Source organism: Trachypithecus francoisi, unplaced genomic scaffold (genome assembly GCF_009764315.1).
Source record: "Trachypithecus francoisi isolate TF-2019V2 unplaced genomic scaffold, Tfra_2.0 Lachesis_group14, whole genome shotgun sequence".
Lineage (NCBI taxonomy): Eukaryota > Metazoa > Chordata > Mammalia > Primates > Cercopithecidae > Trachypithecus > Trachypithecus francoisi.
Genome location: NW_022681459.1, coordinates 61,700,045 through 61,724,532, shown reverse-complemented (window position 1 = coordinate 61,724,532; position 24,488 = coordinate 61,700,045). Strand labels below are relative to the sequence as shown.

Sequence of the window (24,488 nt, the reverse complement as noted above, 5' to 3'; positions counted from 1 at the left end):
CCCACTGGCGCTACAGACCGAGCAACATCGCAAGACCCTGTCAAAAACATAACAAAACAAAAGGGCCATTTGAGTGTCTCTATTTCTATCTACTTAATTTTTTTTTATTTTTTGGAGACGGAGTCTCGCTCTGTCGCCCAGGCTGGAGTGCAGCGGCGCGATCTTGGTTTACTGCAACCTTCGCCTCCCGGGTTCAAGAAATTCTCCTGTCCCAGCCTCCCGAGTAGCTGGGACTACAGGCACACGCCGCCACACCAGACTAATTTTTTGTATTTTAGTAAAGACGGGGTTTCACTGTGTTGCCCAGGCTGGTCTCGAACTCCTGAGTTCAGGTAATCTGCCTGCCTCGCCCTCCCAAAGTGCTAGGATTACAGGCGTAGGCCACCGCATCCAGCTTACTGGGGGCGCAGTAAATGCCGATTTCCCTTGGGTATCTTCATTCCTCCTTAGAGCCGAGCTCTGTGCGAGGCGGGCAGGAGTGGGCGGGGCGACAGCAATAACAGTAACAGCAAGCGCACACACGGCCTTCCAAGTGTGCCAGACACCGCTCTAACACTGAATCCTCACAACCCGAAAGGCAGGCCTTTTTTTTTTTTTTTAAGAGATGGGAGGGTCTCCCAGTGATGCCCAGGCTGGTCTCGATCTGCTGCCTCAAGCGATCCTCCCGTCTGGGGCCCCCACAGTGCTGGATTACAAGCGTGAGCCACCGTGCCTGGCCAGGGCAAGTCTTAATGTAGCTCTTTTCAGACAGGAAAACTAAAGTGTAGCGCGGCTAAGTAACGTAGGAAGCACCAATCATGTTTCTGGTCAAAGAAGCGAACCACGTCAACTCTCAGGCAGAAGCAGCCGAGATTATCCGCAGCCGGCAGCGCCCAGGGCGCCCGGAACCCAGAAAGATGGGCCGCTTGAAGGAAGTCCCGCCCCGCCCCGGTCTCTGGGTTTCCGCTTCCGCTCTTCCCGGGTCCAGTCCGTCCTGGCGGGGCCGCGGGGTCGGCATGGCTGCTGGAGGCGATCATGGTTCGCCAGACAGCTACCGCTCACCTCTTGCCTCCCGCTATGCCAGCCCGGAGATGTGCTTCGTGTTTAGCGACAGGTATAAATTCCGGACATGGCGGCAGCTGTGGCTGTGGCTGGCGGAGGCCGAGCAGGTAACGGACCCTGGGCTGAGGGGCTGGGCCGGGAGGGACGGGCCCGCCCCAGCACGTGCCGGGCTCTGTGCCGGGCTGGGCTTAGCCACCCCGGAGCTGCGGACGGGCTATTTTCAGCTGGGTGTTCCCTGTCCTGAGGAGCTGCGGCCCCAGGAAAGCAAGGGCAGGTGGCCCGGGAGCCGCTACCTGTTGCCTCACGTGTTCTTAGTCCGAGAGGGTTCGAGACGCGGCGGAGGCTGAGAGAAATTCAGCCTGTGGTTTCAGAGAATTCACCTTGGTCATTCAATCCCCGCAGGAGTACGCTGCTAACCACAGACACCGAGTGCTTGTTTCGTACCGTTGTGCTCATTATTTCACGCATCTTTTCTCGTGTAATCCATGAAGATCTTGCAGGCTCGATGGTGTTTTTCCCACATTGCAAAGGAGAACACCAAGCCCGGACAGCTTGTTGTTTGCCCTAGCCCATGCAGCTATTAAGAGCGGAACTGGGATTTGAACCTGGGTGCAGTCCAGAGCCTGAGCTGAGCACGTAGCCCCTTGGTCTTCCACAGTGCCTATGTAGTTAGTGACAAGTGACAAGACTGGAATGCGTCTTTTCTAGGCCACCATTTCCTCCTCACTGGCCTGCGCTTTGCCTCTGAGGAGAAGACTCCAGGTAGGGGTTTATTAACGGGTTTTATAGTTTCTTTCTTTTTTTTTTTTTTTTTTTTTTTTTTTTTTTTTTTTTTTTTTTTTTGAGACGGAGTCTTGCTCTGCCGCCCAGACTGGAGTGCAGTGGCCGGCTCTCAGCTCACTGCAAGCTCCGCCTCCGGGTTCACGCCATTCTCCTGTCTCAGCCTCCCGAGTAGCTGGGACTACAGGCGCCCGCCTCGCGCCCGGCTAGTTTTTGTTTTTAGTAGAAACGGGGTTCACCGTATTAGCCAGGATGGTCTCGATCTCCTGACCTCGTGATCCGCCCGTCTCGGCCTCCAAAGTGCTGGGATTACAGGCTTGAGCCACCGCGCCCGGCCTATAGTTTCTTTTCTAAGGGCTGTTTGAGAACTCCGTAGCCCAGCGGTTTCAGAAATAGCTCCAGAAGAGTTGAAGCAAACTGAAGGTGATCCAGAGAGTGAAAATGTTTCTCCTCAGGTTTCAGAGGAAAGTGCCACAACGAGCAAGTTGGCAGTGCCCTCTCAAATGGCACAGTAAACACGGAAGCAATTTGAGTTTGTGTCTAGGACCTGTACAATGGAACTCTCGAAAAGGAAACTTTCATTCTAGATTCCCTGCCCTCCCCTTAATCACTGCCCTCCAAAATATTGGGCTATACACTACAATAATAGCAGACATTCATATAGTGCCTTCTGAGACCCAGGTACTGTCTTTTTTTTTTTTTTTTTTTAATTATACTTTAAGTTCTACGGTACATGTGCATAACGTGCAGGTTTGTTACATATGTATATTTGTGCCATGTTGGTGTGCTGCACCCATCAACTCGTCAGCACCCATCAACTCGTCATTTACATCAGGTATAACTCCCAATGCAATCCTCCCTCCTCCCCGCTCCCCATGATAGGCCCCGGTGTGTGATGTTCCCCTTCCCGAGTCCAAGTGATCTCATTGTTCAGTTCCCACCTATGAGTGAGAACATGCGGTGTTTGGTTTTCTGTTCTTGCGATAGTTTGCTGAGAATGATGGTTTCCAGCCAGGTACTGTCTTAACCGTGTACACATGGTCGCTCATTAATCCTCCAAACAACCCTGAAGAGTAAGTATTAAATACTATTACTGTATCTATTTTACAGATGAAAGAATGGAGCATCAAGTTAATAAACTCTTTTTTTCTTTTTTTTTTTGAGACAGAGTCTCGCTCTGTCGCCCAGGCTGGAGTGCAGTGGCCGGATCTCAGCTCACTGCCAGCTCCGCCTCCCGGGTTCACGCCATTCTCCTGCCTCAGCCTCCCGAGTAGCTGGGACTATTGGCGCCCGCCACCTCGCCCGGCTAGTTTTTTGTATTTTTTAGTAGAGACGGGGTTTCACCATGTTAGCCAGGATGGTCTCGATCTCCTGACCTCGTGATCCGCCCGTCTCGGCCTCCCAAAGTGCTGGGATTACAGGCTTGAGCCACCGCGCCCGGCCAAGTTAATAAACTCTTGGCGTAGATAGCCATAGTAGTAGACCTTAATCATGTGTTGTGGTTTGTGATGTACTAGTGTGTACTCTTTCTAGTTCATCTGATACTCCATTCTGTAGATGAGGGTAGTGGTACTCAAGACTTTGCCAGGGTCGCCAAAGCTAGTAAATGGCTTCAAGCTGGAGTTGGAATGTAGAGTCTGAGTATGTCTTCTTTCCTCTGTTTGCTTGAAACACATACACTTTTGGCTTTGGATTATCTGTTAGGTCACATTTACCATAAATTGGGTAATAACTTAGTAGCTAAGAAAAAACTTGGAGAATAAGAGATTAGGAGGAATGCAGAAAATTCGTAGTAAGGAAAGTATGAATTTTGAAAAGATACATTACTTGAGGGGAGGAAGCAGTATGGCCATGCTGCCCTCTGCTGCTTTGCTTTGGAAGGAGCCAAGAGGTGTCCTGTCTTCTGTGACTATAAAGTTCCAGGCAGTTCTGCCACATGTGGCTGCCAAGTACTTGAAATGCAGCTAGTGTGACTGAGAAACTGACTTTTTGCTTCTATTTGTTTTTGTTTAGTTTTTGAGACTGTGTCTGGCTGTGTTGCCCAGGCTGGAGTGCAGTGGCACAATCTCGGCTCATTGCAACCTCTGCGTCCTGGGCTCAAGCTGTCCTCCCACCTCAGCCTCCCAAGCTGGAACTAGGGGTGCATGCCACCATGGCTGGCAAATTTTTGTGTTTTTTTTGTAGAGACGGGTCTCACTATGTTTTCCAGTATGGTCTAGAACTTCTGTACTCCAGCGATCCACCCGCCTTGGCCTCCCAAAGATGTGAGCCACCATACCTGGCCTGACTTTTTGCTTATAAATATTTTCCGATACTTTTTAATTAATCAAATTAAATTGAATAGCCATATCTGGCTAGTAGCTCCTCTCTTGGATAAAAAAGGTCTAAGATGTAATATCCTTCCCCGAGTCACTGTTTGCAAGTTTCAAGTGAGGTTTAAATCAGTTTCACCACTGTTTATATTCAACCCTTGGATCCAAGTTCCGAGCTGCCTGTGGGTTGCCAGCTGTTTTTTGCAGCCTAATTTTTCCTGTGATGGATGAATGTAAGACAATGACGTGTTTATTTTCTCATCAGTATCTCCTGAAATTGCTTTCAGTTGCACTCATTTGCTGTACATAATTTCCTGGCAAAACTACTTACAGAATTCTTAAATTTGGTTTCTCTAAGTAAATCCATCTAAGTAACATGGCCACCACCGTGCCAAGCACTAAGGATTAAGCAATACATAAAACAAAGCTCCTCAAGAAGTATTCATTCTAGAGGGAAATGACAGGGTAATAAATAGGTAAAAAATGTCATGTGGTTTTTAAGTGCTGTCAATAAAACCAGGCCAGGGATAGAGAGTGACACAGAGGGTGTTTTACACTGAAGTCAGGGAAGGCCTCTCTGAGGAGATGACATTTGATTCCAGAGACCAGAATGTGTGAGCGAGTGAACCTAGCAGAGGTCTTGGGCAGAAGGAACAGCCAAGAGCAGGATTATGTTGTTTTATTTCTTGGAGCTTTCTTAGAGTATACTTTACCATGATTCATTGAGAAGTCTCCCACCACCCCTCAACCCCACTACCCCTGGCCCGTGTTCTTTCAACTTGGTTGCCTTACATTTTAATTTAAGGGTTGGGAGATAGGGTATTGCTGCTAACATGAATCCGTTTTTTTCCTTGGTGCCACTTCATTCAAATAACTGTGACACTGAGTCTATTTTATTTTATTTTGCCTATCCTGCAGACATTGGGTTTGCCTATCACAGATGAACAAATCCAGGAGATGAAATCAAACCTGGACAACATCGACTTCAAGATGGCGGCTGAGGAAGAGAAACGATTACGACATGATGTGATGGCTCACGTGCACACGTTTGGCCACTGCTGTCCGAAAGCTGCAGGCATTATTCACCTTGGTGCCACTTCTTGCTATGTTGGAGACAATACTGTAGGTGCCCGTGTTGTTTATACTTAAAACTCAGTCTCTCGAATGTATTTGTCAATTTTATTTGATGTTGTCCAGTTTAGGAAGTGAAACTATAGATCTTTTTTTTTTTTTTTTGAGACAGAGTCTCCCTCTGTCGCCCAGGCTGGAGTGCAGTGGCGCGATCTGAGCTCACTGCAGGCTCCACCTCCCAGGTTCATGCCATCCTCCTGCCTCAGCCTCCTGAGTAGCTGGGACTACAGGCACCCCCCACCACGCCCGGCTAATTTTTTTGTATTTTTTCAGTAGAGATGGCGGGTTTCACCCTGTTAGCCAGGATGATCTCGATCTCCTGGCCTCATGATGCACCTGCCTCAGCCTCCCAAAGTGTTGGGATTACAGGCGTGAGCCACCACGCCAGCCAAATCTTTATTTTTAAAGGTATCTTGGTTGAAAATGCTGAGGAATTTTTTCAGCTTTTACTGTCCTTCCAATCTAAACTGTAAGCACCAAATGACCTCTATAAAATAAGACCTACAGATCCTGCTTATGCATTGATTTGCTGGATGTAAGCCAAGGGCTTAGCCTTGGCTTTTAATTTTAATGGCTGAGATAATTTTTCAAAGAAATTTTTTTTTTTTTTTTTTTTTTGAGACAGAGTCTTGCTGTGTCACCCAGGCAGGAGTGCAGTGGTGCCATCTTGCTCACTGCAACCTCTACCTCCCAGGTTCAAGCAATTCTCGTGTCTCAACCTCCCCGGTAGCTGGGATTACAGGCACCCGCCACCGTGCCTGGCTAATTTTTGTCTTTTTAGTGGAGAGGGATTTCACCATGTTCGTCAGGCTGGTCTTGAACTCCTAGCCTCAGGTCGTCTGCACACCTTGGCCTTCCAAAGTACTGGGATTACAGGCATGAGCCACTGCGCCCGGCCTTCAAAGGACTTGTAAAATCCTTCGAAGACCTTTGAAGGACTCTGAAGTCCTTCAAAGACCCTGTCTCAAAAAAAAAATGCTTTGAGACAGGGTCTCGCGTCTGTCATCTAGGCTGAAGTGCAGTGACACGAACATGGCTCACTGCAGCCTTGACCTTCTGGGCTCAAGCGATTCTCCCACCTCAGGCTCCTGAGTAACTGGGACCACAGGCATGTGCCACTGCACTGGGCTAATTTTAAAAAATATTTTTTTTTTGGAGACAGTTTTGCTCTTGTAGCCCAGGCTGGAGTGCGATGGCACAATCTTGGCTCACTGCAACCTCCATCTCCCAGGTTCAAGCGATTCTCCTGCCTCAGCCTCCCGAGTAGCTGGGACTATCGGCGCCTGCCACCACGCCCAGCTAATTTTTTTTATTTTTAGTAGAAACAGGGTTTCACTATGTTGGCCAGGCTTGTCTCGAACTCTTGACCTCAGGCGATCTACCTGCCACAGCCCCCTCAAAGTGCTGGGATTACAGGCATGAGCCACCACACCTGGCAAATTTTTAAAATATTTATAGAGACAGTGTTTCACCATGCTGCCCAGAATGGCCTTGAACTTCTGTGTTCAAACAGCCGTCCTGCCTCAGCCTCCCGAAATCCTGGGATTGCAGAAGTGAGCCACCGCACCTGACCTAGCCTGTGCTCTTAATCAGAGTATACCCATGGGGGTTGAAGTTAGCTTCCAGATAAATGTCCAATTTGGGAATAAGCCAGTAATTTTTAAGTTGCTCCAAATGCTTTCATTTAATCTTAAATGAAACATAATTAAAGGCATCTTTGTGTAATTGGCGAGTCAGGTAACGGGAGAAGAACAGTCTTCTTACTTGGAAAATCCTTTAAACAGTACCCAGTGTGTGGATGGGCTCAGTAATTACTGTTTCATATCGACATGTGTTGGAGCTACCTGAAAGATGTACATCTTAAGATAACCTTCCTCAAAAGCAGCTTTACGTTTCCTAAACCTTGATATTCTGGGTCATTCCTTTCCTTGTTAGCAACTGTAGGCAGGAAAAAACCGAGAAAGCTGGGCGCAGTGGCTCACATCTGTAATCCCAGCACTTTGGGAGGCCGAGGTGGGCGGATCACGAGGTCAGGAGATCGAGACCATCCTGGCTAACGGTGAAACCCTGTCTCTACTAAAAATACAAAAAATTAGCCGGGTGTGGTGGCGGGCACCTGTAGTCCCAGCTGCTTGGGAGGTTGAGGCAAGAGAATGGTGTGAACCTGGGAGGCGGAACTTGCAGTGAGCTGAGATTGCGCCACTGAACTCCAGCCTGAGCGACAGAGCAAGACTCCCAACTTAAAAAGAAAAAAAAGAAACGGGGGAGGAAAGTAATGGAATGTGCCATATGGAAGCTTCTCAGAAACTCAAGCACTCCTCTGGAAAATATAAACCTTGTTGACTTACACATTTTCCAGTCATTTTTTTTTAATTGAAAAAAATTTTTTTTTTTTTTTTTTTTTTTTTTGAGACGGAGTCTCGCGCTGTCACCCAGGCTGGAGTGCTGTGGCCGGATCTCAGCTCACTGCAAGCTCCGCCTCCCGGTTCACGCCATTCTCCTGCCTCAGCCTCCCGAGTAGCTGGGACTACAGGCGCCCGCCTAGTCGCCCGGCTAGTTTTTTGTAGTTTTTAGTAGAGACGGGGTTTCACCGTGTTAGTCAGGATGGTCTCGATCTCCTGACCTCGTGATCCGCCCGTCTCGGCCTCCCAAAGTGCTAGGATTACAGGCTTGATTTTTTTTTTTTTTGAGACGGAGTCTGGCTCTGTCGCGCAGGCTGGAGTGCAGTGGCCGGATCTCAGCTCACTACAAGCTCCGCCTCCCAGGTTTACGCCATTCTCCTGCCTCAGCCTCCCAAGTAGCTGGGACTACAGGCGCCCGCCTAGTCGCCCGGCTAGTTTTTTGTATTCTTTAGTAGAGTCGGGGTTTCACCGTATTAGCCAGGGTGGTCTCGATCTCCTGACCTTGTGATCCGCCCGTCTTGGCCTCCCAAAGTGCTGGGATTACAGGCTTGAGCCACCGCGCCCGGCCGAAAAATTTTTTAATATTGGAGAGACAGTCTTGCTCTGTTGCACAGACTGATCTTGAACTCCTGGCCTCAAGTAGTCCATCTGCTTCAGCATCCCAAAGTCCTGAGAATACAGGCATGCGCCACCATGCTGGGCTTTATAAGTATAAAGGTTTTGTTCCTTATAGATCCCAGTAGTACTGTTAAGCTGACATGCTTTTCAAATAGTAATCAGGAAAGAACAACTTGTATTAGTATTTTCTGGCATGCTTAGTGGGTTGGTAATGGTGATATAGGCTGGTAGCTGAGCAACCCAGCGTTTTTGGCCAAAAAGTGTTACGTAATAATATTGTTTGAGCAAAGCTGCTTAATATAAGATCATTGCATTTTCTTTCACAGGACTTGATTATTCTTAGAAATGCACTTGACCTGCTTTTGCCAAAGGTAAGGAGTTGGGAGATGTTTCCTACCAACCCTAGATTCCCTATGATAGGAGATAGGCACCAGTTACAACTAAATCACAGTGTACATTTTTACATAGAGCATCATTTTTTCAGGTGAACGACAACCCTGTGTTTAATCTGTAGAACTAATTGTTTCTTCTCCTTGTCCTTTCTTCTCTTCCTCCTCTTCCTCCTTTCTTTTTCTCTTCCTCCTTCTCCTTTCTTCTTCTTGAGACAGGGTCTCATTCTGTCAAGTGGCGTGATCACGGCTCATTGCAGCCTCCGCCTCCCAGGCTCAGACAATTCTGTCTCCATCTCCCAAGTAGGTGGGAGTACAGGTGCATGCCACCTCGCCTGGTTAATTTTTTGTAGAAATGGGTTTTTGCCATGTTGCCCAGGCTGGTCTCAAACCCTGAGCTCAAGGGATCTTGGCCTTCCAAAGTGTTGAGATTACAGGTGTGAGCCACTGCACCCAGCTGTCTATTTAAAAGACTCTAAGTGAATGGTTTTTAAAGCATAGCCTTTTTTTTTTTTTTTTTTTTGAGATGGAGTCTCGCTCTGTCCTCCAGGCTGGAGTGCAGTGGTGCAATCTCAGCTCACTGCAAGCTCCGCCTCCTGGGTTTACGCCATTCTCCTGCGTCAGTCTCCTGAGTGGCTGGGACTACAGGTACCCACCACTACGCCCAGCTAACTTTTTTGTATTTTTAGTAGAGACGGGGTTTCACTGTGTTAGCCAGGATGGTCTCAATCTCCTGACCTCGTGATCCACCTGTCTCGGCCTCCCAAAGTGCTGGGATTACAGGCGTGAGCCACCGTGCCCAGCCAGTTCTTCATTTTCACTGCTGTCATCCTTTCCTTCTTGTGGGGGCCTAAGCATAGCCTTTTAAATGAAGAGAGTGCAACCAAAGGCATGTTGCTGGGATATATGCGTCAGGATTATGATTTTGTTCTGTTTTTCTGCCATGGTCTTAAAATAGTTCATGACATTTTAGGTAGTCAACTCAGTTTTCAAATTTTGGTTGCTATGAACTCTTACAGGCAGTTTAGGATACAAAGATGGAAAGATATGGCTGCTGCCTTTCATGAGTTACAGGTCTAATTTTATACAAAATTATCTAAAAGTTTTGTTCCTAATTATGTAATAAACACAACCTGAATTCAACCTCTTTCTATCATATGATCTTTCTTGTAGCTTGCCAGGGTGATCTCTCGGCTTGCCGACTTTGCTAAGGAACGAGCCAGTCTACCCACGTTAGGTTTCACACATTTCCAGTAAGTGGTAAGATTACTTCTTGTTTATGTGCATATGGCTTTCAGCTACTTCTTGAGTTCTGTCTTTTCTACAGTAACCTTGAGGTGAAGAATCTGAAAACATGATTTAAGTATAAGTAATTTGGGATGCTTATAAGGAATGAGCCTGATATCTACCTTAAAACATACTGGTAAGAGAGTAAATCTAACAGTTCCTTTGAGAAACATTGGGAAGAACATATCAAGAGCCTTGAAAAATATTATTTATGATAGTAAGCATTAGAAACAATCTAAATGGGCCAGGTGTGGTGGCTCACGCCGGAGTTCAACACCAGTCTGGCCAACATGGTAAAACCCCGTCTCTACTAAAAATATAAACATTAGCCAGGTTTGGTGGCACGTGCCTGTAATCCCTGCTACTCAGGAGGCTGAGGCAGGAGAATCACTTGAACCCAGGAGGCAGAGGTTGCAGTGAGCCGAGATCGCACCACTGCATTTCAGTTTGGGCAACAGAGCAAGACTCCGTCTCAAAAAAAAAAAAAAAAGAAAAACATCGAAATGTTCAACAATAAGGGAGTAAGTAAGGCATAGTATTCGTACATCCATAGGTTGGAGTAATATGCAACCATTTAAATGATGCTTACAAGATCTAACGTGCAAAGGCACTTAGGTTTATGTTATGGTAACAAAGACAGCTTATAAATTGCACAAAAATTGGTTGAAAGTACTCCATGATGTAAATGTTGATTATTCTGGTTTATGAGATAATAGGAAAATTAAATTTCTTTCTACTTTTTGAGTTTTGTTTTGTTTTGTTTTTGGAGACGGAGTCTCGCTCTGTCGCCCAGGCTGGAGTGCAGTGGTGTGATTTTGGCTCACGCTTACTGCAACCTCTACCTCCTGGGTTCAAACGATTCTCCCGCCTCAGCCTTCCTAGTAGGTGGTACTACAGGCGCCAGCCACCACGCCCAGCTAATTTTTGTATTGTTTGGAGAGATAAGGTTTCACCATGTTAGCCAGGCTGGTCTCAAACGCCTGACCTCAAGTGATCTGCCCACCCCTGCTTCCCAAAGTGATGAGATTACAGGTGTGAGCCACAGCCCCCAGCCATACTTTTTGTATTTTTACTTTTAAAATATGCAAGTATTTTTATGACTACTGAATAAAGCCCTTTTAAAAGGCCGATGGTGTAATTTTGGAGTGCTAGTGACAGGTTTTGAGTGATGTTTGAGTAGTGGTATATTAGCATCTGCCTTTTGTTTTGATGGTGTGTTGCTTGGCAACAAGGATATGATAATTTATGAAAGCCTGTTGAGCTTCATCTTTCTTTTTTTTTTTTTTTTTTTTTGAGGCGGAGTCTCACTCTGTCGCCCGGACTGGAGTGCAGTGGCCGGATCTCAGCTCACTGCAAGCTCCGCCTCCGGGTTTACGCCATTCTCCTGCCTCAGCCTCCCAAGTAGCTGGGACTACAGGCGCCCGCCACCTCGCCCGGCTAGTTTTTTGTATTTTTTAGTAGAGACGGGGTTTCACGTGTTAGCCAGGATGGTCTCGATCTCCTGACCTCGTGATCCGCCCGTCTCGGCCTCCCAAAGTGCTGGGATTACAGGCTTGAGCCACCGCGCCCGGCCTGAGCTTCATCTTTCTTAAAAGCAGGGCCTATACTTATTGGTAGCAGTAGCCTGAAGCGCTTGTTCATATGAAGTGCTCCGTGCGAGTGGCTTCCCTCCACACCCTCCTTCCTCTGTGTTATAGCTCCTCTTCCTCTCCTGCCTCCGGGAGAGTGCTCAGCGAATATAGAAGCGTTCTAATGTTCCTCTGGAGATAGCATAATGGAAGAGATTGGCTGCCAGAATTCGTAGCCATTAGGAACTCAGAAAACAGTGTTGATGTGTAGGCATCCTCTTAGTGTATCAGTTCATGCAATTAAAAAAACTATTGAGGCCGGGCGCGGTGGCTCAAGCCTGTAATCCCAGCACTTTGGGAGGCCGAGATGGGTGGATCACGAGGTCAGGAGATCGAGACCGTCCTGGCTAACACGGTGAAACCCCGTCTCTACTAAAAAATACAAAAAACTAGCCGGGCGACGTGGCGGGCGCCTGTAGTCCTAGCTACTCGGGAGGCTGAGGCAGGAGAATGGCGTGAACCCAGGAGGCGGAGCTTGCGGTGAGCTGAGATCCGGCCACTGCACTCCAGCCGGGTGATAGCAAGACTCCGTCTCAAAAAAAAAAAAAAAAGAAATTAGGCTGGGTCTGGGCATGGTGGCTCATGCCTGTAATCCCAGCACTTTGGGAGGCCAAGGCAGGTGGATCACCTGAGGTCAGGAGTTCAAGACCAGCCTGGCTGACATGGTGAAACCCTGTCTCTACTAAAAATACAAAAAAAAAAGCCAGATCCGGCGCACGCCTGTAGAGTCCCAGCTACTCGGGGGGCTGAGGCAGGAGGACTGTTTGAACCTGGGAGGCGGAGGTTGCAGTGAGCCGAGATTGCGCCATTGCACTCCAGCCTGGGTGACAGAGCGAAAAAGAAAGAAATTAGGCTGGGCGGCCAGATGCAGTGGATCACGCCTGTAATCCCAACACTTTAGGAGGCTGAGGCAGGTGGATCATGAGGCAGTGGAATCAAGACCAGCCTGGCCAACATGGTGAAACTCCGTCTCTACTAAAATTACACAAATAGCTGGGTGTGGTGGCGGACGCCTGTAGTCCCAGCTACTCAGGAGGCTGAGGCAGGAGAATCGCTTGAACCCGGGAGGCAGAGGTTGCAGTGAGCCAAGATCGCGCCACTGCATTCCAGCCTGGGTGACAGAGTGAGATTTCATCTCAAAAAAAAAAAAAAAACAAAAATTAGACTGGGCATAGTGACTTAGGCCTGTAATCTCAGCACTTTGGGGGGCCAAGGCAAGTGGATAGTTTGAGGCATAGAGTTCGAGACCAGCCTAGGCAACACAGGGAGACCATGGCTCTAAAAAAAAAAAAAACAAAAAGTTAGCCAGGTGTGGTAGCTTGTGCCTGTAGTTCCAGCTACTCAGGAGGCTGGGGCGGGAAGATGGCTTGAGCCCAGGAGATTGAGGCTACAATGAGCTGTGATTATACCACTGCGTGCCAGCCTGGGGTGACAGAGTGAGACCCTGTCTCAAAAAAGAAAGAAATTGAGGCTGGGCGTGGTGGCTCAAGCCTGTAATCCCAGCACTTTGGGAGGCCGAGACAGGCGGATCACGAGGTCAGGAGATCGAGACCATCCTGGCTAACACGGTGAAACCCCGTCTCTACTAAAAATACAAAAACTAGCCGGGCGAGGTGGCGGGTGCCTGTAGTCCCAGCTACTCGGGAGGCTGAGGCAGGAGAATGGCGTAAACCCAGGAGGCGGAGCTTGCAGTGAGCTGAGATCTGGCCACTGCACTCCAGTCCGGGCGACAGAGCGAGACTCCGCCTCAAAAACAAAAACAAAAAAAAAAAAAAGAAATTGGACATTAGGGCAATTTATTCATAATTATGTATTTTGTTTTTTTTTTTTGTTTTGAGACAGAGTCTCACTCTATCACCTAGGTTGGAGTACAGTGGCGCGGTCTTGGCTCACTGCAACCTCCACTTCCCGGATTCAAGCAATTCTGCCACCTCAGCCTCCCAAGTAGCTGGGATTACAAGTGTGTGCCACCACACTTGGCCAATTTTTGTATTTTTTGTGGAGACGGGGTTTTGCCATGTTGGCCAGGCTGGTCTCAAACTCCTGGCCTCAAGTGATCCACCTACCTCAGCCTCCCAAAGTGCTGGGATTACAGGCGTGAGACACCGCAGCTGGCCTCGTAATTACATTTTATGTTCAGAAACAGACCTTCAGTGCCTTGATTTAGGCTTTTTTTTTTGACGCAGAGTTTCACTTTTGTTATCCAGGCTGGAGTGCAGTGGCACAATCTCGACTCACCGCAACCTGCGCCTCCTGGGTTCAAGTGATTCTCCTGCCTTAGCCTCCCGAGTAGCTAGGATTACAGGCATGCGCCACTATGCCTGGCTAATTTTGTATTTTTAGTAGAGACAGGGTTTTTCCATGTTGGTCAGGCTGGTCTTAAACTCCCGACCTCAGGTGATCCACCTTCCTTGGCCTCCCAAAGTGCTGGGATTACAGGCCTGAGCCACAGTGCCCTGCTTTGATTTAGGCTTAACAAGAAACAAAGCCACTAGCTGCTACGTTCGATTCCTCTGCTTATGCGTGTTGTGGGGTGGTTCTCTATCGCGTGACTACTACTCACTGGGTCTTGACTCCTCACAAAGGCTTTCCTCTACTTCCAGTCTATAGCAGTATCACCATTATCTTCATTGTTCTTTTATTCTTTTAGCACTTAAAATCTCAATAATTAATCTTGTTTCTTTTTTTTAATTTGTTTTTTTGAGACATAGTCTGGCTGTGTCGCCCAGCCTGGAGTGCAGTGGCACAGTCTCGGCTCATTGCAGCCTCTGCCTCTCAGGTTCAAGTGATTCTCCTGCCTCAGCCTCCCAAGTAGCTGGAATTACAAACACCTGCCACCACACCCAGCTACTTTTTTGTATTTGTAGTAGAGACAGGGTTTTACCCTGTCTCTGTTGGCCAGGCTGGTCTCGAACTCCTGACTTTAAGTGATCCACCCGTCTCAGCCTCCCAGAGTGCTGGGATTATAGGCATGAGCCACTACGCCCAGCCTAATCTTGTTTTGTTTTCTTTTTTACTTGTTTACAATGTAAGCAAGTGCCATTGGACAAGGATCCTGTCTGTGTCATTCCTTATTGTATTTTCAATAGCAGGAGCATATTAGATACTTGGCAAATATTACATGAGTATGAGTATCTGATGTATTTTTTACCTATGTCGATGGATATAGCCATGAACAAAAGGGACATTGTTCCTGCCCTTATAATAAATTGCCTCTTGCCGTGCATCACAGTGGCTCATGCCTGTAATCCCAACACTTTGGGAGGCTGAGGTGGGTGGATCGCTTGAGAGATAGAGTTTGAAAGCATCCTGGGCAACAAAGTGAGACCCCATCACTACAAAAAATTTAAAAATTAGCCAGGCATGGTATTGCGTGCCTGTGGTCCCAGCTACATGGAAGGCTGAGGCAGAAGGATCACTTGAGCCCAGGAGTTCGTGGCTGCAGTCAGCTATGTTCATGCCACTGCACTCCAGCTTGGGCGACAGAGCAAGACCCAGTCTAGAAATAATAGTAATTTAAAAATTGCCTCTTGATGGAAAAAGAACTATGCTAATAGCCTTTTAGTTTCATACTCCTTGACTATTTATATGTGATATTGAATCTCCATAACGGTTATTTGGTTAAACGTTTTAGCTCTTGTTTTATCTTTACCAGTTACTCCATCTCTTTAATTGTTCTCCCTCCAAGGGGTAATGGTGGTTATTAAAAGAAGCAATGAAACCTTGATGATGTAAGGTGTTGGTCTGAGACTTCCATGTGTTCTCTTTGGGTTTTCAGGCCTGCACAGCTGACCACAGTTGGGAAACGTTGCTGTCTTTGGATTCAGGATCTTTGCATGGATCTCCAGAACTTGAAGCGTGTCCGAGATGACCTGCGCTTCCGGGGAGTAAAGGGCACCACTGGCACTCAGGCCAGTTTCCTGCAGCTCTTTGAGGGAGATGACCATAAGGTATTCAGAAAGTGACCTGCAGGACACTGAAACTCAGTGGTGGAGCCTAAGAGACAAGGCTGTCTTTGAGGATAATAGGAGAGATTGATTGTGGGACGGGTGGGGTGTTTGGACTGGAAGGAAGTTGTAGGGGTTGGGGGCAAGACCTGGGTAGGATGACAGGTTGAGGCATTCTCATACTGGACACCTGGATTATTGTAGGGATGTGTCTTTTCTTTCCAAGGTAGAGCAGCTTGACAAGATGGTGACAGATAAGGCGGGATTTAAGAGGTAGGTAAGTGGGAATGCGTTGACTTCCCTGTTAAGTTGATGAAAGTCCTGTGTTCAGTATACCTCTAGATTTGACCTTACAATTTTTGCCTTTTTCTTCCTTTGTTGTTCTACCCTTTTTTTTTTTTTTTTTTTTTTTCTGTCTCTATCCTGGGTTTTATTTTCTTACTATCTGGATTCTTTTTTTTTTCCCCTAATCGTCTTGCTGACATATTTTCTGGACTTTATTTTATTATTGTTTTTGAGACAGGGTCTTACTCTGTCACCCAGGCTGGAGAGAGCAGTGATGTGATCTCGGCTCACTGCAGCCTCCACCTCCCAGCTTCAAGCAGTCCTTCCACCTAAGCCCCCTGAGTAGCTGTGACTACAAGCATGCCTGGCTAATTTTTGTATTATTTTTGTAGAGACAGGGTTTCACCATGTTGCCCAGCCTGGTCTCGAACTCCTGAGATCAAGCGATCCACCTGCCTCAGCCTCAAAGTGCTAGGATTATAGGCATGAGCCACCATGCCCGACCTGCATTCTATTTTTGTATAATCTATAGGAAAAAAGAAAATAATTTACTTCTGGTTTCTTTAGAATATACCTTTTTTCATGTTGTTACATTTTTGTTTCTTTACTTAGGGCCCCCAACAGGTTAGGCTAAATCTGACCATTTCCATTGGAGTCCACCAGGTTCCACCATGGATGCTTCGCCCAGGCATTTCTATTGAGCTGTGGCTGGACATGGGCAAGTTGCACCATGTATCCTTCTTGAGTCATGCCAGTGTCCTGAGCATTAGTGAGAAGGGTGGAAGAATAGTTTATTCCAGGAGCAAGTTACCACTTAGGTCCACTGGCTCAGTATAACTTAGCATACCAATAAGACCAAGCTTTTCTTTAGGATGTGTTTTTCCTTGTTTGACAGAGGCATGTTTTGAATTATCATTATTATTTTATAAGAGTCTCCCAATGATGCTTAGGCTGGCCTCAACTTCCTGAGTTAAAGCAGTCCTCCTCCCTTAGCCTCTTAAGTAGCTGGGACTACAGTCATGCACCACTGCAATGGCTTTAAAATATTTTAACATACATCTCTCTTCTATTTATTTCTAGAGCTTTCATCATAACAGGGCAGACATATACACGAAAAGTGGATATTGAAGTACTGTCTGTGCTGGCTAGCTTGGGGGCATCAGTGCACAAGGTGAGTGGTGGCAGCTTGTGGGTTGGGGACAGGAACTTTGGGCACCACAGACAGACTGAATCAGCCTCAGACTTTTACTTAACCATCTCTCAAGCAATATTATACATTAGTTTAATAATTTGTGGTCTGTAGATGAAACCCTTAAGGGGAAGACTAGTTTTGGCATTTTCTTTAAAGTTATCCCCAGCACTGCAAAACACCCATCTTTTTCAGTGGTGTATTAAATTAATCTTTTTTTTTTTTTGAGATGGAGTTTTGCTCTTGTTGCCCAGGCTGGAGTGCAGTGGTACGATCTCAGCTCACTGCAACCTCTGCCCCCTGGGTTCAGGCGAGCTTCCCAAGTAGCTGGGATTACAGGCATGCACCACCATGCCTGTCTTATTTTAGTAGAGGCGGGGTTTCACCATGTTGGCCAGGCTGGTCTTGAACTCCTGACCTCAGGTGATCCACCCGCCTCGGCCTCCCAAAGTGCTGGGATTAGAGGTGTGAGGCACTGTGCCCATCCTAAATTAATCTTGTGATTGTCTTTCCATGATGCCTTAAGCAGTGTTTCACAAAAGTGTTTTCATGCTCCTTGAATTTGTCATCCCAGCCCTTCGGGAACAGAGAGGAGTCTGAGTAAGATACTCACCAGGAGCTCTTGGGGAGGACGCGCTGGTCTTCAGCTCAGCTGCAGCACACCTAAGAGCTCATCTCCTTCATCAGCCTAGTCACGGCTCCCAGACTCTCCTGCACACTGACAGTGTGGGGTGATGCTTATTCCCCTGCCTCCCCCAGATTTGCACCGACATACGCCTCCTGGCAAACCTCAAGGAGATGGAGGAACCCTTTGAAAAACAGCAGATTGGTGAGTGCTGTGTAGAGACCTGTGAGCACACAGAGCTGCTGGAGGGCTGTGGATGGGGGCTGAGAGCTCATTCAGCAGCATGCTTGCCTACTCACTATCCTCTGAAGTTTCTCTGCCTTTGCATCTTGTCCTTTTTTACATGGGCAGGCTCGAGTGCAATGCCATACAAGCGGAATCCCATGCGTTCAGAACGTTGCTGCAGTCTTGCCCGCCACCTGATGACCCTTGTCATGGACCCGCTACAGACAGCATCTGTCCAGTGGTTTGAACGGACACTGGATGATAGTGCCAACCGGTCAGTGGCGCAGGGACGTCACATATACCAAGTTGAGAGGAGGTCTGAAGGAGGGACCTAGAAGTAAAAGGACATATTTGAGCATCTCTACGGTCTCCTTATCCCCAAGGAGCCCAGAGTCTAGCAGGGAGACAAAAACATAGAAAAGACAGTGTGATAAGTGTTACAATTGGAGTGTGTACTGGGTACTGTGGAGCAGAGAGGAAGGAATAGTGCTTGAGGAGTCAGAATGCTTCACAGTAGAGGTGGTGCCTTAAGACTTAAGAAATACATGCATCTTTTAAAGACAATTTCGGGAGCATTATAAAGGCACAAAGCAGGAGAAAACACACTTGAGGGAGTTACTACTACTTGAGTAGCCCTGGGGAATGAAGTCAACATGTGCCAGGAGGTGGGGCAGGACATGGTCACAGATAGTAGCCAGTTTACAAAAGGTCTTCTGGATCTTTTCTGAAGGCAAATAGATGTCAGTTGTGGTGCTTAGGCACAATGACATCTTGATTAGCTATGAGATGAGTCTGAAATAATCTGTACTGCTGATGAGGTACTAATGGGCACATCATTTTCTGTTTTATGTTAATACTCATTTAAAGCAGACTGGCATTACTCTCGCCTGCTTGCATTGTGCTGGAATTTCTTGAGTGGATACGGATGTATAGTTAGACCTAGCTTTCTGGGATCTGTGCATAATCCAGGATTTATCTCTGGAGATAAGTCATGTGAACTCACTCAGAAGTCAGCCACTGAATACTTTTTAGCAAGGTGTGACCCTGGGGGTCTGCTGATTTGCCTGCTAAAAGACCCTGGCAACAGTTTGGAGGGTTGACTCTAAGGAGACAGGGATCACGTCAGAACAAGTTAGGGGCTACGTTAAAAGTCCGAGGCCACGTTGGTGCAGGTGCCATGTCAATGGAGAGGAAGGATATAGATCCAGAGTTGAAGGCAGACTGGCCAGCCCTGGTGGTTGACCGGAGTGAGTATAACGAATTTGGTGACTGGGGCGCTACTGTCATTTGCTGAGGCAGGACCTGCGAGGGAGGAATGGCAGGTTTGTAATGGTGAGTAAGAGGAATGAGAGTGGCTGAGTTCAGTTTGGGGATTGAGGTCCCTATGGATCAACCAGGCAGACGTCTCAGTAGGTATAAGGTCTGGCACTTAGGCACGTGGTCTGGCCTCGAGATAACAGACTTGAGGGTCGTGAGGTCATTGGGGTAATCATGAGATTGATGGAAATTATCCAGAGAGTACGGTCAGTAGGGCAACTTGTTGGGACACACTCTGCATTTCACTGAAATTATTTGTTTAAAGAGATACTGAATGGGTATTTGTTTTCTAGACGGATCTGTTTGGCCGAGGCATTTCTTACTGCAGATACTATACTGAATACGCTGCAGAACATTTCTGAAGGATTGGTAGTGTACCCCAAAGTAAGAAGCTTCAGTTAAAAAGTAAAGTATTAGGGAGGGGTTAGAATGTGGGAGGGAGGGTGCTCTGGGGTTTGTTGAGGGAGCTGCATTCTGATCCGATAGGCGTTCTTCCCACCCGAGCTCATCCTTCAGTTCATAAGCTCTAGGGAACTAGCTCTGTGGAATTCATAGACACATTTATAGAAACAGAAAAAGAAGTATTTTAAATTGCCTTAAACTATCTCACAGCATGAATCATCAGCTCTAGTGTGACTAGGCAGAGTAGATGGCTCCATTTGCCTGTTTTTAAGTACCTGAGGCAGATGGGTTTATTTCTCTCCTATACTTAGCTCTTGAGGCTGAGCACTGATATGTAGCAAATAGGGGTTTTAAGAATTCTTTAAGGCCAGGTGCGGTGCTCACACCTGTAATTCAAGCACTTTGGGAGGCCGAGGCAGGCGGATCACCTGAGGTCAGGAGTTCAAGACTAGTCTGGCCAACATGGTGAAACCCTGTCTCTACTAAAAATACAAAAATTAGCTGGGCGTGGTGGTGGGTTCCTGTAATCCCAGCTACTCAGGAGGCTGAGGCAGGAGAATTGCTTGAACCCAGGAGGTGGAAGTTGCAGTGAGCCGAGATCATGCCACTGCACTCTAGCCTGGTGACAAGAACGAAACTCTGTCTCAAAAAAAAAAAAAAGAAAAAAAATATCTTTCTATGTGGCAACTTTTTAGGTTAATATTCCCTTTTTAAAAATCAAAAGTCTGGCTGGGCACAGTGGCTCACACCTGTAATCCCAGCACTTTGGGAGGCTGAGGCGGGCGGATCACTAGGTCAGGAGATCGACACCATCCTGGCTAACATGGTGAAACCCCGTCTCTACTAAAAATAGAACAATTAGCCGGGCGTGGTGGCGGGCGGGGAGGCTGAGGCAGGAGAATGGTGTGAACCCGGGAGGCGGAGCTTGCAGTGAGCGGAGATTGTGCCACTGCACTCCAGCCTGGGCGACAGAGCGAGACTGTCTCAAAAAAAAAAAAAAAATCAAAAGCCTGAGTTAGTAAGAAAACTGAAAAAACATCATGTAGAATAAAACAACCCATTACTCTCTCCATAATGTGGTAGTTAGTGTCTGTGCTGTGCATTTTGTTTGACATCCCGCTGTGTTTATCACTTTAGCCTTGAGGCACCTTTCTTGGTCATTCACTTTATCTTTTCCTATAGGTAATTGAGCGGCGCATTCGGCAAGAGCTGCCTTTCATGGCCACAGAGAACATCATCATGGCCATGGTCAAAGCTGGAGGTAGCCGCCAGGTTTGTAACCCCTCATGTTCCTGGTTGAGAGTGCACGTTTGGTCCTGCTCTCTTCTTCATGAGGGAGAGGAGATGAAGGTGTTTATGTCATTACCTTCGCAGTAATGGTACAGAGCAGGGGCCATAATCTGCCATCTATGGAGGATGATTGTGGTGAACTGAGTTTTTTTTTTTTTTTTTTTTTTTTTTTTTTTTTTTTTTTTTTTTTGTTGAGACGGAGTTTCGCTCTGTCGCCCAGGCTGGAGTGCAGTGGCGGATCTCAGCTCACTGCAAGCTCCGCCTCCCGGGTTTACGCCATTCTCCTGCCTCAGCCTCCCGAGTAGCTGGGACTACAGGCGCCCGCCACCTCGCCCGGCTAGTTTTCTGTATTTTTTTTAGTAGAGACGGGGTTTCACCGTGTTAGCCAGGTGGTCTTGATCTCCTGACCTCGTGATCCGCCCGTCTCGGCCTCCAAAGTGCTGGGATTACAGGCTTGAGCCACCGCGCCCGGCCTGAACTGAGTTTTTTAAAGTGAATTACTTAATCACTTGTAGGAAAAGTCCACTCCTAGTGAAGGAATGAGGTCTGACATTCTGTAGGAAGTGAGCAGGAAACAAGAGCAAATTATTCATGGGGCTTTACGGAAGAGGGCCAGAGCAGGGTGGGCATCCATTTCAGGCTTGTCCTAAAATGTGGGCAGAGAGTAGTGAAGACCCTGGTAGAGACAGACACGGGAACCACCTCAGCCTGGAGGCGTTTTTGTGTAGAGCTGTGTAGACTGCATGGATGTGAAGTATCTGATGACTTTTTTAAAGTGTTCAAATGCCCTGTTAGTGGAGAACTGACAATACTTCACTGTCTTCCCAGGATTGCCATGAGAAAATCAGAGTGCTTTCTCAGCAGGCAGCTTCTGTGGTCAAGCAGGAAGGGGGTGACAATGACCTCATAGAGCGTATCCAGGCTGATGCCTACTTCAGTCCCATTCACTCCCAGTTGGATCGTTTACTGGATCCTTCTTCTTTCACTGGTCGTGCCTCCCAGCAGGTAAGCATACACTAGAACGCTTCCGAGGAGTGGTCCCCAGAAGCCTCTTTTCTGCTGGGCTGCAGAACCTGGGGTACTCTCTTTGACGTTTTTGCTTTATAGGAGGTATGTTGGGAATGGGCCTAGTTAGAAAGAAATCAGAGCAGGTTGCTGGCTAAAACTTAGAGATTTGGGTTTGGTTTCTGTTTTGTTTTGTTTTTTGAGATAGTCTTTCTCTCACCCAGGCTGGAGTGCAGTGGTGCTGGGGTTACAGGCGTGAGCCCCCACAACTGACCAAGATACGGCTGTTCCCAGCTGCCTTAAGTATTTCTTTATGTAGATTTTTTGGAGTTTTGATCTTGAGAATGTGGTATAATGGACAAAGAATTAGGTTTTATTGTCAGGTGGATTTGGGTTAAATCCTAACCTCTGGCATTTACTGGCTGACAGGATAAAAGTAAATATCTCAGTGTTGTAACGATTGAAATGCATGAGTATATACTAGGTGCTCAGTATGTGTGCAGATACTGTATTTAATTCTGGGGATTTAAAAATGAATAGATAGGCCGGGCACAGTAGCTCACACCAGTAATCCCAGTACTTTGGGAGGCCGAGGCAGGAGAATTGCTTGAGTTCAGGAGTTCAAGAACATCCTGGGCAACATGTTGAAAACTCGTCTCTACAAAAGAATACAAAAGTTAGCCAGGTGTGGTGGCGTGCACCTGTAGTCTCAGCTTACTCAGGGTGCTGAGGCGGGAAGATAGCTTGAGCCCAGGAGGTCAAGGCTGCAGTGAGCCATGTTCATGCCCCTGCCCTGTGGCTTGGGTGACAAAGTGAGATCCTGTCTCAAAAAAAAATAAAGATGAATGGATAATTCTCATCTTCAGAGAGCTCAAAACCTAGTGGTGAATACTTTTAAATAAGTCATTAGAATACCAAGCAGTAGGTGTGAGGACTGAGGGCTAAAATACTAGAACTGGAGGTAGGAGACCAATAAAGAGGCTGCTGCAACGGACCAAGCAGTAGATGATGAGAGCTTTCAGTGAAGGCAGTGGTGAGATGCAGACCAGGGAGGGAGAGGAGGTTAAGCTCTTGGTGATTACTTGAAGAGGGCTGGGAAGCAGGAGGAAGGAAGCTGTGGTGATTTTTAGGTTACATGGAAATGGCGAAACCACCTGAGAGAACACAGGCTGGGCCAGTTTGTGGGAAAGGTTGGTGGGCATGTGGGCATGGTGGTTGAATCACCTGTGCCTAGGCAGAAATTCCTGATAGTTAAGGAAAACAAGCTCAGTGGTGGAGTAAAAGCTTCATTAAATTAGGTTTTAGTGGTATCACCTGACATTGGAAAGGTATTATCTGCTAATATCTTAACATTTTCTTTTGTCTTATATCTGCTTTCCTCTGGCAGGTGCAGAGATTCTTAGAAGAGGAGGTGTATCCCCTGTTAAAACCATATGAAAGTGTGATGAAGGTGAAAGCAGAATTATGTCTGTAGAGTTGGAAGAGAATTAAACAAAAAATCATTAATTGCTGAGGCATGAAAATTGTGTTACTGTAATGCCTTATTTTACCTCTAAAATTGTTACCTGAAATTAATACAGCACTTTCTTCTATCCATGGTGCTTTCCCATTTCTCAGTCTCACATTTCTCAACAATGCAGAAACAAAGAGCATTGAAGTTTACTCTGTTGTTTACAACAACACAAACTTGCATAATAAATGTAGTTCATACTTGATTTCTGTTCTTTCAAGGCATATTTTCCAGCTGCCTCAAGTTTAGTCCTTTTCACGTGTTCGTTTGCTTGTAAAGTAGCAAGAAATTTCTGGTCCTGTCTTCTAAAAGTGAGTTAGATCTAGGTCTAGCAAAATAGCCTGGACTCAGTGATTGAGTCCATGATCAGATACCTTTTATTTCGGTTATTTTTGGCTAGTATAAGTAATGAAGTTTGGAACTACAGTAAATACTTAGAACAACAACAAAAAAAACCCTGATGTGACCATCAGGGTTATTCAGCCAAAGTTGTGCCCAACCTCATTTCATCTTTTGATAAGGCTTATATATCAGGGAAATGCTAATTGAGTATATTGATTTCATCAGGGCAACTGACAGTCTTTATTCCTTGTTGCATGGGTTTTGTTGTTGTTGAGGCTTGCTCTGTCACCCAGAGTAGAGTGCAGTAGCACAATCTTGGCTCACTGCAACCTCCACCTCCTGGGTTCAAGCGATTCTCCGGCCTCAGCCTCCCAAGTAGCTGGGATTACAGGCGCCCGCCGCCACACCTGGCTAATTTTTGTATTTTTAGTAGGGGTGGGGTTTTGCCATGTTGGCCAGGCTAGTCTTGAACTCCTGACCTCAAGTGATCCACCCATCTCAGCCTCCCAAAGTTCTGGGATTACAGGCATGAGCCACCACGCCCAGCCTAATCTTTTCTTTTTTACTTGTTTACAGTGTAAGCAAATGCCATTGGACAAGAACATTGTGTCATTCCTTGTATTTCCAATAGCAAGAGCACATCAGATACTTGGCAACTAGGCAGTCTTCCAGCTTCCGCCACCACACCCGACTTTCTTGTTGCAGTATTATAGCTGATTGAAGCAACTGTAGCCAAATATTGAGTTAATTACCTGCCAGGAGA

At 46.8% G+C, this 24,488-nt stretch overlaps 1 protein-coding gene across 2 annotated transcripts; it reads left to right on the top strand.

The window, feature by feature from the left end:
- The first annotated feature begins 753 nt into the window (after window positions 1-753).
- On the top strand, window positions 754-23,533 carry ADSL (adenylosuccinate lyase). 2 transcript variants are annotated; one of them, XM_033233862.1, is made up of 13 exons: window positions 754-1,148; window positions 5,052-5,255; window positions 8,611-8,655; window positions 9,847-9,926; window positions 15,367-15,538; window positions 15,762-15,808; window positions 16,901-16,991; window positions 17,769-17,838; window positions 17,986-18,133; window positions 19,470-19,560; window positions 20,761-20,850; window positions 21,697-21,873; window positions 22,098-23,221. In XM_033233862.1, exons 1-13 carry the CDS (start codon window positions 798-800, stop codon window positions 22,269-22,271), a joined length of 1,740 nt encoding a protein of 579 aa, XP_033089753.1. In that variant the 5' UTR covers window positions 754-797; the 3' UTR covers window positions 22,272-23,221. The 2 variants fall into 2 exon arrangements, with proteins under 2 accessions (XP_033089753.1, XP_033089754.1); XM_033233863.1 differs by lacking the exon at window positions 22,098-23,221 and adding an exon at window positions 23,261-23,533 and having other exon boundaries at window positions 784-1,148.
- Window positions 23,534-24,488: the final 955 nt, after the last annotated feature.

Coding starts and splice junctions, on each gene's coding strand:
- ADSL (XM_033233862.1), top strand. CDS start 798: ATGTTTCTGGTCAAAGAAGCGAACCACGTCAACTCTCAGGCAGAAGCA. Junction 15,539..15,761: donor TTGAGGGAGATGACCATAAG/GTATTCAGAAAG, acceptor TTTCTTTCCAAG/GTAGAGCAGCTTGACAAGAT. Junction 16,992..17,768: donor TGGGGGCATCAGTGCACAAG/GTGAGTGGTGGC, acceptor TGCCTCCCCCAG/ATTTGCACCGACATACGCCT.